Source organism: Hemicordylus capensis, chromosome 12 (assembly GCF_027244095.1).
Source record: "Hemicordylus capensis ecotype Gifberg chromosome 12, rHemCap1.1.pri, whole genome shotgun sequence".
NCBI lineage: Eukaryota > Metazoa > Chordata > Lepidosauria > Squamata > Cordylidae > Hemicordylus > Hemicordylus capensis.
Genome location: NC_069668.1, coordinates 24,087,933 through 24,111,218, shown reverse-complemented (window position 1 = coordinate 24,111,218; position 23,286 = coordinate 24,087,933). Strand labels below are relative to the sequence as shown.

The following is a 23,286-nucleotide window of genomic DNA, read 5'->3' as shown; positions in this document are numbered from 1 at the left end:
CCCCCATGCACCTGAATGGGAAAACAGGGTCACGCGGGCACCAGGAGCCGCCTGGGTTCTCCAGCGGGTGACTGAATCACAACTCCGATCTTCCCCGGCAGCCATCAGTGGCAGCTGGGGGCGGCGGGAGTTGCAGTCCCGTCCGCAGCTGGCGAGCCAAGGGGGCCGGCTCGCCCACCTGCCCTGGTCGGAGCTATAATGCACAGCTCTCTCTCTGGAGAAGGGACGCTCCCGAGGACAGACCGCCTGCTGGGCTCGCGAAAGAACCACAACTCCCAGCATGCCCAGGCGGGCACCTCGCGGCTGGGCATTACGGGAGTCGTAGTTTTCAGCAGCCGGAGCGGAAGCAGCCAGGACTACGCAGCGCGCCCCGCCCCTCCTCTTCGTCACGATGCACGCAACGAAGATGGCGGCTCCGAGCAAGCAGTGAGTGCGCTGAGGGGAGCCGCCAGCCCTCCATGGGGGGCCGAGGGGGAAGGGGGCGTGGCGGGGTAACGGGTCGGGGGCTGAGGCCAAAGCAGCAGCTGCCGCCACCGCCGTAGGCCTTTCCGCTGGGGAAGGGGTGGCGTCGCTGCTGTTGCTGCGGACCCCAAGGCGGGGGACGCGGAGCGGGGCTTGCAGGCAGAGCCTCTGCCGTCTCCTCCAGCCGCTCCTGGCGAGCCCCGCGTTGCCCAAGCCCTGTTCAGACGTAACGCGCAGCTGCGTGCGCAGTGCTGCACCCAGGTCAGGGGTTTGCTGCCGCCGCCGCTAGGCAGGCTTCTTACTTCCCTGTCAGCGCCTCAGGCAGAAGCCAAGTCCCTGCTTAGGCAGCGCCCCCCGCCCAGCAATAGCGCTGCACGGGCGCCTCTGTCTGTTGTTGCCCAAGTGGGCCTGGGCCCAGTCCGCCCATCCCTCTCAAATGCAGGGTATGGGTAGGCCGTGGAAGAGCACCTGGAACAGCTAGGTCTGAACCAGTATATCTCCTCACAGGGATTCCCAGAAGTTATGGACTATGACTCCCAGAATCCCCCAGTCAGTGGCCGTTGCAGCTGGGGATTCTGGGAGTTGTAGTCAGCAACCGCTGGGAAACCCTGTGAGAGGGAACACTGTGTGGGTGCGTTGCCTAGAGGGGCGTGTGTCAGGCGGTATATGAAGAGGATGGAGGTAAATAAATAAATGCACAGGGCTTTTGGCAGAAGATATCCCTGGAGGGTTTCCCCCAATTGTTGTTGTTATTAAGAATATTAATATGACAAATATTTATATACTTGCCCCACAAAAGTTTCAAAAGCGGTCTACATAGCTAAAAATAAATAAGATGGCTCCCTGTCCCCAGATGCCTCACAAGCTATAATAAAAAAATAATAATGATAATAATGTTTATACTCCGCCCCTTCAGTTCACTACCGCTTGGGGTGGCTTACAGTATTAATAAAACATAAGTAAGCTATCTGAAGCTATCCCTGGAAGGTTCTCTGCCTTCTTCTTCTTCTTTTTCTTCTTCTTAATAATAATAAATATTTATACCACACCCTTCCAGTGCACTACTGCACAGGGCAGCTTAAAGCATTAATAAAATAGATAAATTCACAATATAAAATAAAGATTCACAGTATCATGCCCTTAACCACTTCATGCTTGCACTCAGGAGTCACCTGAAGTTTGGGGCTAATGCCTGGACAGCATATGTTTTGACCTGGCTTCTAAGAAAAACAAGAGGGCATGAGCTAGGTCTCCTAAGTGGTGGGCTAAGATGTCCTTAATTGAATGGCAGCATGAGTTAATGTACCGGTTGGTTGGAGAGTGACCAGACCGAAATGAGCTTGCTGGCATGATTGAGCATATCTGTTTGCTGTAACCTCTGCTAAATGGATAAAGAGGCACCTCTTTGAAGCAGTTCTTTTGTATTTAACCAGGGAGAGCAATGGTCCTTATTCGGTCCGTCAGAGCATCTCTCCCAGCGGCTGTTGCTATGTCTTCCTTATTATTATTTTATTATTATTATTATTACATTTATATCCCGCTCTTCCTCTAAGGTGCCCAGAGCGGTGTACTACATACTTGAGTCTCTCTTTCACAACCACCCTCTGAAGTAGGTTAGACTGAGAGAGAAGTGACTGGCCCAGAGTCACCCAGCTAGTTTTATGGCTGAATGGGGATTTGAACTCGGGTCTCCCCGGTCCTAGTCCAGCACTCTAACCACTACACCACACTGGCTCTATTGTGTTTCCTTGTGTTTCTTTTCAGACTGTGAGGCCCTTGGGACAAGGAGACACCTTTTCATGTTTTTTCATAGGTAAACCACTTAAGTGATGACCTTTATTGCTGGAAAATAGTATATAGTTAAATATTCTGAAACATAACTAAGCAACTCTTTGGACAATCCTGCAGTTTGTTCTGTACGATGTCTTTTGATTTCCTGCCTCTCGTCCAGGTCCCCTTGTTCCCAAAGCTGTTGGCAAAGCTCTCTTTTATTCTTCCTCACGTTTCATGTTTAAATAAGTTGGAAGACCTTTACGAAGTCTTTAGAACACAAAGTCAATTTTCATTTTCTTTCTGCAGATATGGACTTATATTTCCCAAGAAAGCACAACAAAAAACCTTTGTCAAGCATTCGGTGTTTATGGATGACTCTGATGAAGAGGTCAGTTTCTTCGTGGGTTTTGTTCATAACATGTCTTTTTGATTCTGTGTATTGGGCTGGGCTGCTATTAGGGATGTGCACCCGCCGGTTTGGTGGTGCCTCTGGGAAGCACTGAACCAGCTTGGGTGCCGGCATTCAAACCAGTTCAGCAGTGCAGAGAGTGGTTCCCTTAATAAGCAGGTAAGCAGCTCCTTAACATCTTCATCATCAGGAAATGACATTCATTCCCTAAATCCCTGCCTACAGGCAGTAATGGGCTGGATGAGGGGTAACAAATTGAAACTGAATCCAAGCAAGTTGGAGGTGCTCACTGTAGGGACTCAGAATCTGAGAAATGAGTTAGACCTTCCTGTGCTGGATGTGGTTGCACTCCCTCAGAAGGAGCAGGTATGCAGCTTGGGAGTACTCCTGGACCCAGTCCTCACCCTGGTATCTCAGGTGGAGGCTATGTCCAGGAGTGCTTTCTATCAGCTTCAGCTGATTCGACAGCTACATCCATTCCTTGAAGAGGACGACCTCAAGACAGTGGTGCATCAGCTGGTAACCTCCAGGCTTGACTACTGCAATGCACTCTATGTGGGGCATGTAGTACGTACGTAATTCGGAAACTTCAGTTAGTTCAAAATACGGCAGCCAGATTGGTCTCTGGGGCAACCTGAAGAGACCATATTATGCCTGTTTTGGAACAGTTGCATTGGCTGCTGATACATTTCCAGGCAAAATACAAAATAAAAGATTATTACCTTTAAAGCCTTGCACGGCTTAGGTCTGAGTTATCTTAGAGAGTGCCTTCTTCTGCACTTTCCCCACCACACGTTAAGGTCATCTGGAGAGGTCCATCTCCAGCTATCACTAGTGTGTCTGGTGGCGACTCAGAGGCAGGCCTTCTCTAGCTGCTCTTGGGCTGTGGAATGCGCTCCCGGCAGAAATCCGTAATCTGAATTCATTATTGGCCTTCAGGAGAGCCCCTAAAACCTATCTGTTTGGCTTGGCCTTCCAGGGTTTTAAAAACCGTTTTAATTGTTTTAATAGTGGTTTTATATTGTTTTTACATTTTTTTATTTTAATAGTTGATTGATTTTAGTTTTGCATCAATGTAAACTGCCCTGAGCCATTTTTGGAAGGGTGGTATAGAAATCAAATAAATAAAATAAAATAAATTATCTGCTGCTTTTCTGGCAGTGCTGCCCATTCTCCAAAAGGCCACATGCAGCTGTGGAGCTGTTCCCCACAGCGCCGGCTGATGCTATGTGGAGGCTATAGGGAACAGCACCACAGCTGTGCACAGCCACTCCCCGCCAGGTCGGTGGCTGTCCAAGCAGTGTTCCCTCTAATAGAGATTTCCAGACGTTGTGGACTACAACTCCCACAATCCCCAAGCAAAAGCCATTGTGGCTGGGCATTATGGGAGTTGTAGTTAACCACATCTGGGAATCCCTGTGAGAGGGAACACTGTGCCTAAGCCATTCATGCACATCCCTAGCTGGCATTACATTACCTTAAGAACATAATAACAGCCCTGCTGGATCAGGCCCAAGGCCTATCTAGTCCAACATCCTGTTTCACACAGTGGCCCACCAGATGCCTCTGGGGAGCCCACAGGCAAGAGGTAAGAGCTTGCCCTCTCTTGTGCTATTGCTCCCCTGCAACTAGTATTGAGAGGCATCTTGCCCTTGGGCCTGGAGGTGGCCTATAGCCACCTAGACTAGTTGGCTTTGATAGACTGAGTAGCCATTGATAGACCTTCCTGAATCTTATACTGTAGTGCTTCCAGGGTAAGTCTGCTGTCAACCTTCCCTTTTAAAAAGCTTGTTTCCTGTGGATACTCAAGCTCTTTAGTGGTCTTTGAAACACTCCCATTTTGACAGATCTACTGAATAATCAACACACACTAATTCTGGTACGTTCTGCTTCTTGTAACTTATAAAGCAAGGGTAGAACCTCACATGTAACAGCCCAATTCCACCAAACTATCAAGTCAGGCTATGCACACTTAGTAAGCCTCATTAGTAAGCCTCATTAAACTCAGTAAGCCTCATTAAACTCAGTGGAACTCACTTCTGAGTAAACATGCATAGGCTACCATCCTAGGCTCACTTACTGTGCACTGCTAACACCAGAATCCTGAGTGTGTTTATGCAGAAGTAATTCCTCCTGAGTTTGGGATGTTTAGGTTTGGAGCCTGAAGCTGGATGGGAAACAGTAACAATGGTTATATGAGGTTATAAATAATTATACAAGTATCTGATATTAACAATAAATATACACAAAATGTTTTTCATTTTCCAGTTTGTTTTCAGTCTTGATATTATTGCTGAATATATACAATATTGCACAGAAATGGAGAACATTATCTTTCATCCAGAAGCATGTCAAACTCCAGTACATAAAGGTCAATAGTCCCATTTAAATGCTTAAAAAAACGAAAAAGGAGTCTTGTGGCACCTTAAAGACTAGCACATTTATTATAGCAGAAGCTTGTGTAGGCTACAGTTAGAATAATTCTAAATCACTAGCAACATAGGAAGCTGCCTTATACTGAGTCAGCCGCTTGGTTCATCTAGCTCAATATTGTCTATTGGATTGGCAGTGACCCTCCAAGGTTTCAGGCAGGAATCTTTCCTGGCCCTGCCTGGAGATGCTTCCAGGGATTGAAACTGAGACCTTCTGCCTGCAAAGCAGGTGCTGCCTGAACTATGGTCAATAAGAACAGCCCTGCTGGATCAGGCCCAAGGAAGCCCATCTAGTCCAGCATCCTGTTTCACACAGTGGCCCACCAGATGCCGCTGGAAGCCACAGGCAGGAGTTGAGGGCGTGCCCTCTTTCTTGCCATTACTCCCCTGCAACTGGTACTCAGAGGCATCCTGCCTTTGAGGCTGGAGGTGGCCTTTAGCCCTCCAACTAGTAGCTGTCATCCTCCATGATGACAGACCTCCTCCTCCAACTTTGTCTGATCCACAGAAACACTTGGGTGTCTTTTTATATCTCCCCTCCAACCAAGCTGATGGAAATACATTATAACAAGCTAAGGTGAAGGCTCTCCAGTGGGTTGGACAAGTCAGATTATAGAGCTAGCTTGCCAGAGTAAACCTTTTCCCAGTGAAATATTGCAGCTGGGTGACGTGACGAAAACTCATAAATTGTGCAATGGAGTCTGTCCTAGTACCTCCTGGGATGATGGCTAAGAATTTGCCTGGCTTACTTTATACTCTGCGCGTCCCCCGTTTGCCCCCCCCCCCCGCCGCTGCCAGTCATTTGTAGAATAACACGTGCTGTACCAGTAGAGGGTGCTGCATGCTGTTGATCCTTTATTTTAGGACCTATTATTCTTAAAACCTACAGAGTGCCAGTTGTTGGGGAAAATCACACATTATAGATTGGCTTGATTTTGTCATAAATGAAGTTGCAGTATAGTTGCTTTCAGTATTGTTGGTAATCATCAGATATATTATTGATCTGAGTAAAATATAATGGAAACTTTTAGTTGATGACTAATGCATCATAGGTAAAAAGCCAATTCCTGGGTTCAGTTCACCCAGGGCAAGACTTAGACATAAGGGGTGGATTTGCTTTTCAGCAGCTTCTATTGAGCTCCATAGGACAGAATAGCCCAGGTCATCTTGCTTGGCTTTCAGGTTTCTTTTTACAATAATTTCTAGCCCTTTAATGTGTGAAGATAAAAAGAAGAATACATAAGTACCGCAGTGTGTCCTTTGGTGCCCCCACCCCCAAATTTCTATTATTCTGGCCTGATCATTTCATGATTTTTAGTTTGGTAAAGAGGCGACGAAGGGCAGACATGATAGAGGTGTATAAAATTATGCATGGAGTAGAGAGAGTGGACAGAGAGACATTTTTCTCCCTCTCTCACCACACTAGAACCAGGGGCCATCCCATGAAACTAAAGGCCAGGAAATTCAGGACCAGCTAAAGGAAGTCCTTTTTCACACCGCGCATAATTCATCTATAGAATTCTGTGCCAAGGGATGTGGTGATGGCCACTAGCTTGGATGGCTTTAAAAGGGGCTTGGACAAATCCATGGCTATAGGCCACCTCCAGCCCCAGAGGCAAGAAGCCTCTGAATACCAGTTGCAGGGGAGCAACAGCAAGAGAGGGGGCATGCCCTCATCTCCTGGATGTGGGGCTTCCCAAAGCATCTGGTGTGAAACAGGATGCTGGACTAGATAGGCCTTGGGCCTGGTCCAGCAGGGCTGTTCTTATGATTCAGCAATGATTGGGAATTTACGTAGTCTAAATATACTAATTTTTTTTAAAGGAAAAAATACACTTCCTGCTGCGCTGCTGCTGCTGCTTTTTAAACTGCTTTTTATTTATATATTACATATATTTATAGACAGTGCTGCTTGTCAGCAAAAAAAAAAAATTATCCCGTTTATATAGCAGAACGAAAGAGAAGATGGTTCCCTGCGCCGAAGGGTTTCTGTTCTAAAATGAAACATAAGGAGAAAGCCAACATAGCATAGGGGGATGTAACAGAACTTCCCAGGTTTCATAGCTCACAAACTAGTAATAACACTCACAACTGCTTTTATCGCCCTAAAAAAAAAAGATCATTTTTAAAAAACAAAATTACTTTATTAGTTTAGTAATAATTTTAGGCCCATTCAAGATAAGGAGCTACGTTTGGGAGGGGTTTCATTTCCTGGCTGCTCCCTTATCAGCACCAACTATGTCTTGCATGTCTGAAGGTGGTGTATTTATAACTGAACTCTAATAAAGTCCGTGTTGGCGAACGTGCACACCTGACTTGGCCGTGGTGATCTTACATTCGATAGAAAACTTTTGTTCCTTAAAAAAAAAAAAAAGGGTCACTCTGCATATTTCATTAAGATTTCCCTTGCAGTCTGGTTGGACTGAGAAGTGGTCGTTCTCTTATAAAGCTTGCATTCTGCAGTGAAGCTAGTAGAGGGGTACGAATGCCTGGAGAAAGTCGCCTTTTCTCTCTCTAGATCAGTGCTCTTCATTGTAAAGCCTGAGACCAATGGTGTTCACCCATCCACCTTAAGTCCAGCTCTGTGACTAATCGTTCCTTGGGCCTGTGTGCAGCTTGGACCAAAGCTGAATACCCTGGCACCATGTGGAATTGACCATTCCCATTGGGCAGTACCGGTCGGGCTTGTTGAAGGGCAACGGAGTCTTCTTGAGCCCTGCGCCATTGTGGAAGGCGTGCACCAAGGGCTGGGGATTGTAGTCCTTCTCAGCACTCCCCACCCCCACTCGAGGACTCTGTCTCCATCAAAGGATCCCCCCAGCACTGGGAAAAGAGCAATACAGTCCCTCGCCTATCATGGTTTTCCCAATCGCGGATTTGAGTATCTGCCACTGGGAAATTGTGACCGCCCTCGCCACCTGTGACCTGAGTATCCACGGTTTGGCAATTTTTAAAAGGAGGTTTTGGAGGCGTAATTTCAGGGGGTAATTTATGGGGTCAGATGGTGATTTCTGGGGGTCAGGGGGTGTTTTTCAGGGTCCAGGGGCGATTTTTCGGGATCCAGGGGTGATTTTGCGGCCTCGGGAGGGTCATTTCAGGGGGTCATTTCCAGGGGATGGGGCAATTCTTTAACATTTTAATCTTGGTTTTGGTTGCTTTGCAACTGCGATTCCCCTAACCCCCCATTTGTCATTGAAACCAATGGCTCGTCTACTGCAAATTGGCCAACCGCAAGGGTTTCCAGGAACAGAACCCTCGTGGTTGGCTGGGGATGTCTGTACTGTGTGGATGTCAGCACAGTAGCAGGTGACTCTCACATGGAAGGTTCTTTGCCAGGGTGGCCTCCACTTGAGAAACAGTGAGGATCACTGCTCTAGATAGACTGTTTCAGTGTTAATGCAGGTTGAGTTTGTTTGCTTGCTTGTCTGTCCTTGCTTGTCAATGGACCGAATAAAGATGATTGATTGCTTGTCTGTCTGTTAGTTAGATTTATAAAAGAATTGACAGCAATTGCTGTATTAATCCCAAAGGAAGTAAAATAGTCTGCTTTATTGGATGGACTTAGACGAATAGACAAGAATGAAAACTCTCGAGTTTCACAGGAGACTCATACACTCTTTCTGTAGGAAGGAAGAATTTGTGGTTCTTGAAAGCTTGAAGAATTGACATTAACATTAACATTAGACCAAGTTAATTCACTAAAGTGTGTGTGTGTGTGTGTGTGTGTGTGTGTACATCTATCTATCTATCTATCTATCTATCTATCTATCTATCTTTGCAAAATGCAAAATATTAGAACTAGATGTCTCTAGCAAAGAAGTTCAGAGAGTGCCATACATGCTGGTCAGTAATTTTATTCTTCACATCTCAGTTGCCATTTAAAAAAGAAAGAGAAGAAAAAAAGATAACTCTGTATCAAGAAGAGTAAAGAAGCTTGCCAGGCCAGTAGAAAGCTGTACCGGGTGCATCAGGGACATGAAAGAGAGCTTGAAATCAAAGACGGAAGATAAAAATGCAGGGATAAAGGGACATTTGGAAAGATTTTGTAGGATTCTGAAGAGCAGACTCTTCTGTTCTTGTCAAGTATCAATTCTTTTCCCTTCAGGGACCAACAAATTTCCTGGCAGTTCAATGCCATGTTAAGAGAGCTTTCCTTTCCAGAAAATATTAGAACTGCAAGCTTGATGCCCCTAAAGAATACCACGGTTGCGGGCAAACAGAAATCCTGCGCCAGATTGCTGACTTGGTACGGTTCTTTAATAAACGACCTGTTGATAAGTAGCAATAATACAAAAGAACAGGAAGTTCCCATCTATCAATCCCCACAGCCCAACAGGAAATTGTTACCCATAAAGCCCTGGAAGAGGTGATTGTGCTGGCGCTGTTTTCCTTAAACATCCTGGCACCCTGGCCAAACAAGCAGCAGGTGGACCTCTTAGAACTGTATGTACCAAAATTAAAGCCTCTATATGACCTGTATTGTTTGTATAATCTCCAGACAACAGCACGCTAACTGCTTACAGGCGAGTCTGGGGGAAACGCATGGGGGTGGAGAGGATAGAGCACTTTTCTCTTCTTGGTCATGTGGCAGCAATACAAATTGTCCTCTTTACCAAGCAGGGTCTGCCCTGGTTTGCATCTGAGTGGGAGACTACACGTAAGCACTGTCAGATCTTCCCCTTCGGAGATGGAGCTGCATATGGGGCACAAATAGTACGGCTGCAGCGTGGGGAGGCAGGAGGGCTCTGAGTACCCCCTGGAAGCCCTCCAAGTACCCCCTGTTGGGAAACCCTGCTTTGTGCACTGTGGAAAATGACTTCTCTTTGCTGGCCCTTAATTTCCTGGTCATCGGTCTCATGCCCCAGTTCTAGTGTTGTGCGAGAGGGAGAAAAGCTTCTCACTCCACTCTCTCCACACCATGCATAACGTCCGAAACCTCTTACCCCGTCTCCCTGTAGCTGCCCTTCTTTCTAAACTAAAAAGCTGCCCCCCCATCAGATTCTCTCCCGCCTCCCCCTGCAGAACTTCAAGTGAGAGAGTCCTGTATGCATCGCCACCACAAATTGGTTTGGGTCTTCAGATGTTTGCTCGGAGCTTCAAGAGCCTGGAAGGCGACCTGCCAAAGTGCAATTCAAACCTATGGAGCAGCACTCGGCGGGTGGTTGTTGACCGTTCTGTGCTATTACAATGGCAACAGCAAGGCGACCTGCACGTGGCTGGTCTTTTGAAAGTGTAAACCGAGAGCCAGAGGCCCATCTGTCAGCAACCCATTTGAAGCCGCGGTCTGGTGAGCCGGCTTTCTCCAGCTCGTTTGGGCATCAGTGCAAAATACTACCTACTGCTGGCTTTCCATTTAGGTTTTTATTTTATTTTAAAGTATTATGAAGTACTAGTGACACAGGCTCTCTCCCTCCTGTGAAAGCCTGGAGTGTCCAGCATGAGTCATGAAGCAGGGCTGGAAAATTACGATAGCTGCCAAAATGTTTTTTTTTTTTTAATACATTTTTCATGTTGCCCCGTCACTTGAAGAAGTAGTAGTGGGGGGAAGGATAATATTTGATCGCTAATGCTCTATAAATATGTTGAGCAATGTTCTCTGTAATTCCCTCTATTCAACAGCACAGGGGTTTTGCTGACCGTCTACAGATAGGTAAGGGTGAGAACGTGAGGGAGAGAGCTGTATTTCCCTTTGCTGGAAATAAGGAATCTTTTCTTGGTGAGCAGGGCTACTTCCATCGCAGTCCATAATAACCCTCTTCAGACATTATGTTGAACACAGGTACAGAAGTACACTCCCCCCCATATCCAGGTTGACAGTTAAAATGAGCACAGGTACAGTCATTCACACAAAACACATGCACCTGTGTACAGACCTGTACACTTGTACAACTTAATGTCTGAATAGGGCTAATGGTGTGTATCATGGCGTGCTGCTGATTTATCTCAGTGCACCCTGTTTGTCTCCTTACGACTGCTGACAGTGGATATATACCACCCTTCAACCAAAGTTCTCTAAGCGGTTTACATAGAAATAAGATGGCCCCCTGTACCCAAATGGCTCACAATCTAAAAAGAAACATAAGGTTGGCACCGGCAACAGTCACTGGAGGGATGCTGTGTTGGGGATGGATAGGGCCAGTTGCTCTCCCCCTGTTCAATAAAGAGGATCACCACTTTAAAAAGATGCCTCGTTGCTCAATTAGGGGTTAACTGAATCTGAACCGAAACTTGAACTTAACGGGAACCTAAAATCTCTTGGTTGCCTTGATCCTGAGCTGGAAGTAAACACCTGAACACAAAGAGGTAGTTGCAAATGGTTCAGTAATCGGCTCAACTTGGCATTTTAGCATTAATGTTTAATTTTCCTGGGTGTTGTAAAAATCATGTTGTGTTTTGATTTGTTTGTAAAAGCAAACAAACAAAACCCTTAATTCCAAAATAGTTTTAAAGAGGATAAGGTTCTCTTATGTTCAGTAGTTACTTTATATGATGATATTTTATATGTTGCAAGCGATTGCTTGATATTATTCTGCATGAAATTTATTCAGATCAGTTTAAAGTATCCAAACCAGTTACCTAACCAGTTTTTAACAGTTCATGTTTGACCAGAGAGTTTAAAAAAATTCAGATGAACCTGTTTTTCCTTGGTATGGGGAGGGCATCTTAACATGACGGGTTATCAAGCTCTGCATGCTCCGAGACAGGACCAATCAAAATTCAGGTCGATCATATGTATCCAGACAGCTGTCACTCATCCCCAGTTCCAGTCCTGTCTCTTTCCACAGACAGAGCTTGAGTATTGCTGTGAGGAAAAATTTCACAGCCTTTCTCCTTTTTTATTTTAATAATTTGAGATTTCCTCTGTTGAGGTCTCTCTTATTCGCAATATGGAGCCTGATTATATGGGGGATATGTTGAAGGGTTCCCTTCCGGAGGGCCCCTTCACAGAAGCCGCGATTGTTCCCTTGGTGGCAGGGACAGCGAGCTTGGGCCTAATGGCCATTGGTAAAGGAGAGGAGGCTACTGTGAGCCAGGAGGCTTCTAATCTGCCCGCCCCGCCGCCCAAGAAATCGAAAAAGAAAACTAAACACCTAAAGGAAAAGGGCATTGTCAAAAAGAAAAAGCATATACGATCCCCTGGCAGCACGCCACTGAGCGATAGACTGCAGTTGAAGGCAGTTCGCGCGCAGCAACCTTCCGCTTTTCCACCCGATTTAACTGCCGAAGGCACGTGGCCATTTTAGCTCTCCTCTCCAAGTTCATTTGAAAAAAATGGTCCAACTCCTTGATTACTGCATGGTGAAAGTGTTCTCAAAATGAATCCATGTTTCATTTTGACATGTCCAGGCTACACAAAAGCAAATTTATTTTTCTATGTAATTTAAGTGTGTTAATATTATGTTTTAACAGTCTTCTGTGAGTGAGAGCCTGCAACGAGAAGCCCTGAAAAAGCAAGCGATGAAACAGGTACATTAGTGAGCTGTCGATATATGTGTGTCTGTTTTTGAAATTGGCACACACAGCCCCATCCTTGGAATTGCTCCATCAGTATATTCATTTGAGCTGCTATTACTGATGTGGTGTGTAGGAGTTTTTAATACGCCCACTTTGAAATAATAACCAGGCCTACAGCTCAGCTTGGCCAGACCTGTGGTTGGATCCTTCCCCACTTGAGTTCCACTGCCCAGAGAATAAAACATACCTTAAGTTCATAGTTTTGTTAGCAACTCACCAATCCCAAAGGACAATGGGACCAGAGAGTAAGGGCTCACCACAATGGCCAACTAGGTTGACCAAGCCTAGAACCCTGGTGGGTGACCGAAATCGCAACCCAAAGTTAGGGCCAGAAGGTAGCTGCCAACTGGCCCTTGACTCCCTTTCTTGCCACAGGGACCCTGCTCCACATCTGGTTCTCACCCTTTTCTCCACTTGTGACAGCCCAAGTGTACCCAAGGCCCCTTACCCGTAATTTCTGATTTGTCCAGCGGCACAACTTGTCTTCCTGCTCTCCTCCCTCAGGGCATGTGGTTTCTTCAGCACGGGTACTTCCTTCTGGACGGTACCTTGTGGCCACTGCCTAGCGTCAGTCAACTACAGTCCTCGGTGTTTCCCTGCTTCTGGTCATGCTTGACTCCAGTTACTCTCTTCCACCCAGCACAGCAGCATCCCATATAGGCTAAACGTGCATTCTACATAGGCAGCTGCCATGTAATGTACCATGTAGCTCAGTATTGTCTACCCAGACTGGCAGCGGCTTCTCCAGGGTTGCAGGCAGGAGTGTCTCTCAGACCGATCTTGGAGATGCTGCCAGGGAGGGAACTTGGAACCTTCTACATGTAAGCAGGCAGTTGCTGTTGTCTTCTGTTCTTGCTTCCTTCTGCCTCTGTGTTTTTCTTTTTCAGCCGAGATGGCTCTACTCATGTTAACTTATACCTAGGTTCTTAACGCCCCTTATGTTATCCCCTCACACCTCCCTTGCCTTTTAATCTGTCCTAGTACCTTTTCCATTCTATTCCCCTGCATTCTGTACCCCTTTCCTGTAATCCATGTTGTATAAAGCTTACACTAGGCATATTTCTTGTAGCCCATGTTGCTAGAAACCTATGCTTGATGTATTCTGTATCATAATCTCTTTCAGGTGCCATCTCTGTATATGACAGGCATGCTCGACTTTGGGCCCCCCAGCAAAGGGGGGACTACAAAAGGGGGACTACAACTCCCATAATCCCCAGCCACAGTGGTAAATAGACAGGGATTATGGGAGTTGTAGGCCAGCATCTGCAGGAGGGCTAAAGTTAAGTAGCCCAGGTATATGACAGTCGTACATTGTAATAAATGCCGTGAGCCCCACAGCCTGTTAAGATAAGTTGGAGAGGTTTGTCTGTGGTTGCCGCCAACTCATTTGATGGCTACTTGGGGACGGGCCTTCTCCGTTGCTACCCCTGGACTTTGGAATGCGCTCCCTGTTGAAATCAGAGCCTCCCCATCTCTGGCAACTTTTTAAAAGGCCCCAAAGACACATTTATTCACCCAGGCTTTTAATTAGATTTATAGTTTTAAAAAAATTAATACTGGGTTTTAAATGTTTTAAATGATTTTAATTGTTAATTGATTTGATGTGTTAAATGATTTTAATTGTAACCTGCCCAGAGATGCAAGTTTTGGGTGGTATAGAAATATTTTAAATAAATAAATGATAAGCAGAAAGAAGAAGCGGGAGCAGGAGGGGAGAGAGACAGCCCCCACCCCAAGGACCTTACAGTACAAGTTACGATGGGGCACTACCAAGAATTGAGAGAGTGCCCTCTGGCCACCTGCATTAAGCTAGGATCTTCTTAAGGCAAATGTTCATGATGTATGGAGTATATCTTCGGCAAAGGAGTTGGGGTCAGTGCCTTTCTCAGAGTCTCCCTGCCACACTTTCTGCATGGGACAAGCACGAGGCTGAGTGAGGATACCCAAGATGCCCTTCCCAGCAACCCTCCCTAGTCTAAGCAGTCATATTTCTGTCAAAAAGAGCCATCAGCCAATTTATTAGGCTTTGTCTTTGGGAGCATTGAGGTGAGGCTGCACAGCTGGGGCTTTCCAGCTGTTTCTAGATTGCATCCCCAGCCACAGCAGCCAGTAGTCGGGGTAATGGGAGTTGTAATTCGGCATCTGCAGCAGGGCCGGAGTGGTGCAGCCCTGCACGAAGGGTTAAAGTTTTTGGAGGGACGAGGTGGGTTTTATAGCAGCCATCGAGGCATTTTATAGCCTTTAATAGGCTATCAGGGTGGTGAGTAACTAGACAGGCTTGTTAAGTAAATAAACTAATGGATTATTTCACATGATTCATACTCATAATTTCACACCTCAGTTGGGTCTCCTTGGCTCTAGACTTGGAAATCACTCATTTCCCTTAGTAAAAATGACATAACGTATATCAAAGCCCGTTTTTTGTTGTTTGTTTCCATGACTTTATTTACGTAATACATGGTCCTGCTTTGATTTGTCTGTTTTGCTTGAGTTTCCTTTGGCTGTATTCAAGGAGTTACCCAAAAACACAACTGCTGCCATCTGTATAGCAGGTTGCCATAGATTTGTTCATAGTTTACAACAAGCCATAAAACGTGGAGGCTAATTTAGCATCCACACTCTAAAAAACATCAGGAGAGGCAAATTCTTTCTGTGATGTGGAGTCCCTTACTGAATGAACATGGTTACACAACTTGAGCTTTGGAATGGAAGGGTAACACTAGAGGAAAATAAGCATTTGTCAGAGTGGAAAAACCTCTTCAGTAGGGCTGTTCTCACAATTATCATTAGGGTGGGAGGCTTCTCCGGCCCTCCTGATGTTTGTTCTTGTGGTAGGTAAAGCTAAGGTCAGAGGCAGGGAGCTTGCTCGTCTGGGTAGCAAGACAAGCTTTCAGCTGGGTAGGAAGGCTTCTCTTCCCACCTCGGTCTGAAGCAGGGGATGGGATCTGGGCAAGACATGCTTGTCCTTCCCAGCTGGACTTTACCACACAAGCAAGCTCTCCGCCTCTGACTTTGTTTTAAACTCACAGACAACCACAAAACAGGAGCCTGTGCTGCTCCTGAAGCCTCTTGCCCTTGTAATGATTGTGAGGACAGCCCTTTTATTTAGCTTTGTGCCATAATGGGTGACTCAACATGGAAGGAAGATAGATGTGAGATAAAGGAAAACTGCACTGAAATGAATATTGGCTGTTGGGTCACAAAGGCAGGAAATGGTTGGCCAATTATGACAAAAGAATGAGAGAGGTAACCATGCACATGCCATTGTCTCCTATGGACAGGGGAATAAACCCTGGGCCACTGAGGCACAGCTTCAGGACAGGGTCATAAGATCATCCTGGGGATGCCGCAGACCTAGTGGGTGTATGGAAAGAAACGGACACTTTGGGATCCAAGCGGCACACTTTGGGATCCAAGCGGCACGTGTTTTCCTTGGCCATGGAGTCAAAGTGCAATTGGCGAGTGTCTTGAGTGGGCTCCCCATTTCCATTGGTGTGTGAGGAGAAACCTTGGCGAGGGGAGAGTGATAGTTTGCGAGCCAGGAGCTGGGGAGGGCAGTGCTGTCCTTCTCAGCACTTGTGACCAGCATTTTGCTAATGGCGGATGGAAGGAGAGCTGTCCTACCAGCTCCTGAACAGTGTTAACTCTCTGGCTGGCATCTTCCTGTCCCCGCTGTTCCTCCACATCTTGGCCAGGAGTGAAAGAGAGCACTCTGAGTGCAGCCAACATGCTAAGATGCTGCCTTTCCAGTTGGAGAAAAGCAGCACAGCACCAGGGGCTGGGGCAAGTCTCCTCAGTAGTGCTGTGGAGGTGCAGTTCAAGTCCCTGGAACCAGGCGGTGGGCTGTCAGCTCTTGTTTAATGACTTGAAAGGCCTTGCAAGCTCCCTAAATGTCCTCCATAAAACGTTCTTGTTTGTAGCTTCTGTCAACTGAGATGGTTATAGATAACACGTAGTTGAACTAGTTTCCTGGAAGAGACTAATGAAACTAGAGACTAATGAAACTGCTGCAACCTTTCTTTCCTCCTCTCGCACTCTCTTTTTAAAGACCAAGCTGGAGATCCAGAGGGCTCTGGCGGAAGATTCTACCGTGTATGAATACGATAATATTTATGATGACATACAGCAGAAGAAAGCCGAAAGCCAGGCCAGCGCTCTGATGGAGAAAGGAGAGAAAAAGGTCCGTACCTGGCCATGAGTTTGATGTCTGCCTAGGGCTGACAGAGCTGTGAAGTCCTAGAGCTGGGGGTGGAGCAGGGAGAGAGGCCTTATCCAGTGTGAATCTCAGGTCAGCCTGTGATGGAAAATTAGGGGGGAACTGTTACTATTAATCATCATCGCACTATACTTTTGCTTTTACAAGTTACATGGCCTTCACTACATAACAACCCGTGGGGTGGGTTCCTCTTCCCGTCTCACAGACAGGGAGCTAACGAGAGACCATAGAGAGCGAGCCCACGTGGCAGGAACCTGAGCTCAGGTCTCTTGGATCCAAGCCCAACTCTAAATCACACTGGTTCTCCCCACTGGAAGAAAGTTATTTTGTGCGTCTGTGTGCACATGCCACCTTGCACACACAAAGCAGCTCACAGCCGTTAAAAACATCATAAAGACATAGGACACAATGCTCAAAAATGGCCACAGCCGACTACGAAGTTTGTCCCACGGTACTAGAGTAAATAGCCTGGTTCACACAATTTTTTCGAATCTAAGGTTACCGACATCCACATGATGGTGTGGCCTCACCCCAAGGCAGGAATCTCAGATTCATCTCAGGCCATCAACCACCAGGGCTTGGGTTCACACCATCGCGCTGATGTTGGTAACCTACACTCAACCTAGCTTGTGTGAACCAGGCTGTGACCACTGTTCCCTCTAAGGCGTGTGCACGCTCAGAAGTTTTTGGATGTCCACTCAGTTCATTTTAGATCCTGTTCTGGTTGAATCAGGAAGGCCCCATTCTGCACACACACTGCCTTGATACTACCGCCCAGAACAAAATTCATTCTGCACAGAGATGAAAAAAATTAGAGGGACCACTGGCTATGACGCTCCTAGATTTGAGATCAGAGCAATCTCTCTACTGAGGGCAGGTCCCAGAAAAGCATGGAGTAGCCCCCGTTTTGTCACACAGACCAATCCAGAAGAGAAATGGAGGTCGCCAGCCGTCTTGATTCCCTTCACTTCCCTTTATTGCAGCCCAAATACATCCAACATATCCTCAAGGCAGCCGAGCTAAGAAAGAAGGAGCAGGAGAAGAGAATGGAGAAGAAGATACAGAAGGAGCGCGAGATGGAAGGGTGCGTGTTTGACGACAAAGAAGCCTTTGTGACATCTGCCTACAAAAAGAAGCTGCAGGAACTGGCCGAGGAGGAAGAGAGGGAGCGGCAGGAGGCCGTGCTCGAGGGTGAGCAAAGTTTGCTCTTGTGGGGGCTGCGGACTTGCATGATGAGGCATGATTCGGAGAAATGATGAGAAATGATTCGGAGGCAGAAATGATGAGGTATGATTCGGAGGCAGACTCTGGTGAAAGTGGCTGCAGTCCTTTGTGCCGTGTCTCCTCCTTTGATACAAAGGGATGGCGAGATGTGACCCATTGGCCCCCATTTGCTTACTGCCATGTTCCAGGGGCTCAAGAGAAGTTGCCATGCATTTGCAGCTTGTTTGAAACGCCTCTGGGAGAGGCGGGGAGGGTAATTCGCTTGAGGCAACCCTTAGGGATTTGTACCCAGACGTGGGCATCCCTTAGGTCTTTTTTGGGTGGTGCGGAGGGCAAAGGCAACAATCCTATACCCACTTATCTGGAAGTATGCCCATGTAATTCAGTGGGAATTGGTTCCTTCGGGGGTGGTGCGGGGAAGGCTCCCACTTGGCCACCTCCACCTAGATCCTCCATCTCCAAAGTTTTCTTTTTGTTCATTCAGCGTGCCTGGATGTCACCAAGCAGAAGGATCTCAGTGGTTTCTACCGGCATCTGCTAAACCAGGCTGTGGGGGAAGAGGAAGTGCCTAAATGCAGCCTTCGGGAGGCTAGGTAAGACAAGCTCCTTCCCTTGTCCCATCATTCCAGCAAGGTCTGGATCTCAGTGGAGCCGATAGTGCCAAAATATAGCCCAGGTTAGCTAAATGACGACAAGTTACAGGTGTTTAATTGAAGCAAGAATTAGTAGTAACTAGTGGGCCCGGGCGCCTGTAGTTGGGCCCAGCCGCCCCCTCCCCCATGCCACTGCTGCCGTTTCACCCTGGGGGGCCAGGGCCAGGCCATCCCACCACCACCTCGCCGTCCTCCTCAGAGCGGCGGGGCTTTACCCGCCGCCCGTCCTCCTGCCACCCGTCGTCCTCTTGCCCGCTGTCCCAACCGCCTCCTGGCGCGCGCTCCTCCCTCCCGCCCTTGCACGTGTCGCCCCCTCTGGGCCTGCCATTGGTTGTGGCTGCACTGGGGGTGGAGCTTGCCACATTCCCCACGCATCCCCTCTGCAGGAATTAATTCTATAGAAGATGGCGGATGTCAACTGCCCTGATATCTGTTGGGAGACAAGATTTACTAAACATCAGATCTCTGACAAATTCATGCCTTGCTCACAACTTCCTCTTTCCAGTGGCGGAGATGACTGAATAATGTATGGGACCTGGGGGATTTCCTGTATGAATCAGAGCTTTCTGCATTCTTTTTAAAGATTGGGGAAATCAATCCATATTTCTTAAAGGATCAAGAAAATCAGCTAGGATTTTCAGCCGACTAAACTTTATCGAGTAAGCCACATAAGCCGGGTCTGTCTTTGTTTTAAAACCGCAACATGGAGCAAATATATCAAACTGAGGTCGCAACAATGATTAAAGTGGAATAATAATCACAGTTATCAACTGCAGTTGCAGTTGGCTGTTGATGGTTGGCAGTAGTAAGTGTGAAAAGGATCTCAGGATTTCAGTTGGTCACAAGTTAAAACATCAGCCAACTCCGTGATGCAGCTGCAAGAAAGGCTTATACGATTGTAGCTGCATTGGCAGAACCACCATTTCCAAGTCACTAGAAGTCATTGTTCCTCTTGATTCAACACTAGTTATATCCCATCCGGAATACTGTGCCCTGTACTGAGTGCCTGCCTGCCTCCCTTCCTTTCTTCCCTTCTCTTCCCTTCCCTCTTCCCTTTCTCCCTTCCTTTTCTCCCTCCCTTCAAAATATTTATACCCTGCCCCTCTAGTACACGACTGCTCGGGGTAGTTCACAACATTAATGAAACCGATACCATGTAAAATAAAAGACTAATAAAGTCAAACAAGTTCAAAGATCAGGCTAACACCACATTGAAAGTTACACTTTAAAGAAAAGTTTCAAATTAAAAGTTATTAATAAAAAACTAAAAGCTAAGAAATATAAAGACTAAAGAACCTACCAGATATAAGCAGCCGATGAACCATTTAAAAGCCTCTTTAAAAAGATGTGTGTGTAATTGTTTTTTAAAAACACTTCTAGAAGGCACCGGCATGTTTACTCGGGAGCCATTTGGAGTGGCGGCTGGCCATCAACCCCAAGCTCCTCTGTCTTGCAAAATCCTCCGCAGTGAGACTATAAAGGGGCCTACAATAGCATATCTTTCTCTGTGGTGGCACTGCAGACTGGGACTTTTACCAGAGGCCTAGCAGGCCATCTCCTTTATGTTTTCTCAGACAATGTTAAATCTGCTGCTGCCCTGCTGCCGCTGTGTGTATCTATTTTTCCTGTTCTTTTGGTGTTTTCTTTGTTTTAGCTGGCTTTGAAGGTTTGTTTTTTAATCCGTCTGTCACCTTGGGTTCCTTTTGGTTAGAAAAACAATGAATACACTTTTAAAATGAATAAATGTGTTCAAACTTCACCGAGAGGAAAGCTAGCTTTACAATCTGGCATGACATAGCACAGTGTCTCTCCCAGCAAAGATGGGTGTGCTCATTCACAGAAGTAATGTATTATTGAAGTAAAAAACGGATGGCTAGGTAAACCAGGGAAATGGCAGTGATGCTAGCTTTCATATGTCAGGCTCACTCTGTTTATTCCTAGCTAAAGCCAAATCTTAGTTTGCAAGCTGATTTGGGCTTTTGGGAAGAATCGTGAGGGAGGAAATACTGCAATGTAATTCTTCAGTAAAAAGCAACAGTGTGCTTTATAGCGTTCTCCAGGAATCTGAACTAAGAATAAAGGGCAGAGCTGCTTACTCTGGATCAGCTGAGAAAGAGGAAACCCCCCTTCCCACTTCTGGGTAATCCTACAGCATGTAGACTAAAGGCTCTAGACAACTATATAGACTAAAGGCTCTAGACAACTATATAGACTAAAGGCTCTAGACAACTACATAGACTAAAGGCTCTAGACTACATGTGGCTACACCACAAAGCACGAACATATGACTGCTAAAGGACTAACATAATAGCATGACGTTTCTAGCTTGCATGCATTTATGTCCTTGAGGCTTCTATGGCAGTGTACATTCAGCCCCATCTGATGCATCACTACTGACAGAAGGAAATTCCACAGTTGTGGGACCATCGCCCAAAAGGGTCATTTACCAGGAGAGACCAGTCTAACTTCATGGTTGTAGCAACTGCAGAAGAGCCTCATAAGAAGAATCCTGCTGGGTTAAGCCTAAGGTCCATCTAGTCCAGGATTACATTTCCAACAGCAACCAGCCAGATGCTTCTGAAAGCTCCCAGGCAGGGATACCCACACCTGTTGTGGCCCTCAGCACTAGTATTCAAAGAGAGATGTTGAAATTGTGGGTTCCCTTCAGCTCTCCTGGTTAGCAAAATCAGAAGTGTGGAATAAATACTGCAAGCCTAGTATTTAACTTCCTAGCTAATATTAAAAGATTATGTACATTGGTACGTGGTTCAGGATATCCAGGACTTCAGGAGGTGAATTTTATTTTGTGTCTGTTTTCCCCCTTTAAAAAATAAAAACTAGGATAAAGGAAGAAAAACCCAGTGGGGATTCCCAGGAATCCAGGCAGACCAGCCAAAGCCCAGAGGAGAGAGCAAGACCCCATGTCCCCGTAAAGGGAGAAGATAACCCAGATGCAGACAGTGACTTGGAAGTGGATAGCAGCAATGATAGCAGTGCCAGAGGGCACATGGAGAGAAGAGCTGGCGATAAAAAGGAGACGAGGCAAGGCACCGTGGACAGCAGTGGGGAGGGTTCCAGGCCTGGCAAGAGCCAAAGGGACTCGAGGTCATCCAGCGAGGAGAGAAGTTGCCACTCCAAGGTGCCTGCGGGTCATCCGGGGAGAGAGGAGGATGGAGGAGGCAAAAAGGAAAGAAGTGGGCAGCGAAAGGAAAGGGACCGTGAGAGGAGACACACGGACCTTGAAAGGGAGGAGTGTGCTAGATCCGAGGATCATCCTAAGAGGCGAGAAGAGCATGATAGCAAACAGAGGAGGAAAGACAGGAAGGCGAGAGATGACCACGACAGGGACCTGAGAAGGGAGAGAGAGAGAGAGAAGTCCCCTGAGAGGGAGCAGTCAGGGAAGGAAAGGCCAAGAAACAGCCACGACCGATACAGAGATCGGGATCGTGGAGACAAGGAGAAAGGGGCGAGGCAAGCCAAGGCCCAGGAAGGTGAGAGAGGGGATTCGGAAGCCAGCCTGTCTCACTCCGAGCAGCCGTCCGAGCTGAAGCGCAAGGCTGCCGGGGGTGAAACGGAGCAGCCAGGGGCGCCTCTGGAGAGCCGGAGCAAATTTGCCAAGCGCAGCAACCAGGAGATGGTCACGTCAGCGAGGGACCGCTACTTGGCTCGGCAGCTGGCCCGCGTGAGCACAAAACCTTACATCGAAAAAGAGGAGGACTAGCTTGCGTTGCAGGGGGAAAGTCTCCGGAGAGGAGGCACTCCCTGCTGGGGATATGAAGGCAAGAGGCAATGGCGCGCTAAAGTCGTTCCTTGCCTCTGTGGAGCTCTGGAGCTTGCCAAGGGAATGCCTTTCTGTGCAGAAGGGGCTCAAGATGTCCAGTCTCTACACATGGGGTTGTTCCGAGTCTGTCCGCCCTGCCCTTCCATACCTCAACCCCTGTTTGCATTCTGTGGTGCTGGAATTCAGTGGGGCCCCCTTGAGCCCCCCGCCTGTATGTCATCACTTTCACAGAAGTTACCTCTCGATCTGCAACCCCGTGGAGTGTCTGTTGGAGGACAAGGGTGAAGTTCGTACGTGATGGAGAATACCCATCTGGCCTCAAGTAGTAGAAACCAATACACACGATGTTGTGATCTTTACAACACCGTTTCGTTCTGCAGTGGACTGAATTGCTGGGACTTCTTGTTCCGAGCCTTATTATTTCTGCTGTATGAAAACTTGGAAATAAAATGAAAGGGTTGCGTCTTAGGTCCCACTGGGCTCTCTCTTGTGTCTTAGCTCAGTTGGTCTATTTCTGCCCATCAACGTGTGTGTGAAGACAGCCAATAGCACCAGTCATTTCTGTTGCGTGAAGAGATCTCTGGATCAGGCCCTGTGCGCTAGAGAAGCCAAGGGTTTATAAAGCTGCCATAAAAGCCACTCTAACCTCTAGCTTGACAAGTGAGAAATCTGGCAGAGGGAATGTTTTCATAATATATTTTCAACAGAAACCTTGGAGGCAGTGTTACTTCCTTCCTTCCCACCTCATCTCCCAGTAACCTTCTCTGGCATCAGTGGCTACACCACACCAAAACGGGCCTCCAAAAAGGAAATCTTAGATG

At 47.0% G+C, this 23,286-nt stretch overlaps 1 protein-coding gene across 5 annotated transcripts; it reads left to right on the top strand.

Moving 5' to 3' along the window:
• Positions 1-352: 352 nt before the first annotated feature.
• On the top strand, positions 353-22,933 carry LOC128335970 (nuclear speckle splicing regulatory protein 1-like). 5 transcript variants are annotated; one of them, XM_053274968.1, is made up of 8 exons: positions 396-426; positions 2,227-2,275; positions 2,542-2,623; positions 12,487-12,543; positions 16,640-16,771; positions 17,791-17,998; positions 18,516-18,624; positions 21,526-22,933. In XM_053274968.1, exons 2-8 carry the CDS (start codon positions 2,262-2,264, stop codon positions 22,403-22,405), a joined length of 1,482 nt encoding a protein of 493 aa, XP_053130943.1. In that variant the 5' UTR covers positions 396-426; positions 2,227-2,261; the 3' UTR covers positions 22,406-22,933. The 5 variants fall into 5 exon arrangements, with proteins under 5 accessions (XP_053130942.1, XP_053130943.1, XP_053130946.1 ...); XM_053274967.1 differs by lacking the exon at positions 2,227-2,275 and having other exon boundaries at positions 353-426; XM_053274971.1 differs by lacking the exons at positions 396-426; positions 2,227-2,275 and adding an exon at positions 556-723.
• The last annotated feature ends 353 nt before the right edge of the window (positions 22,934-23,286 follow it).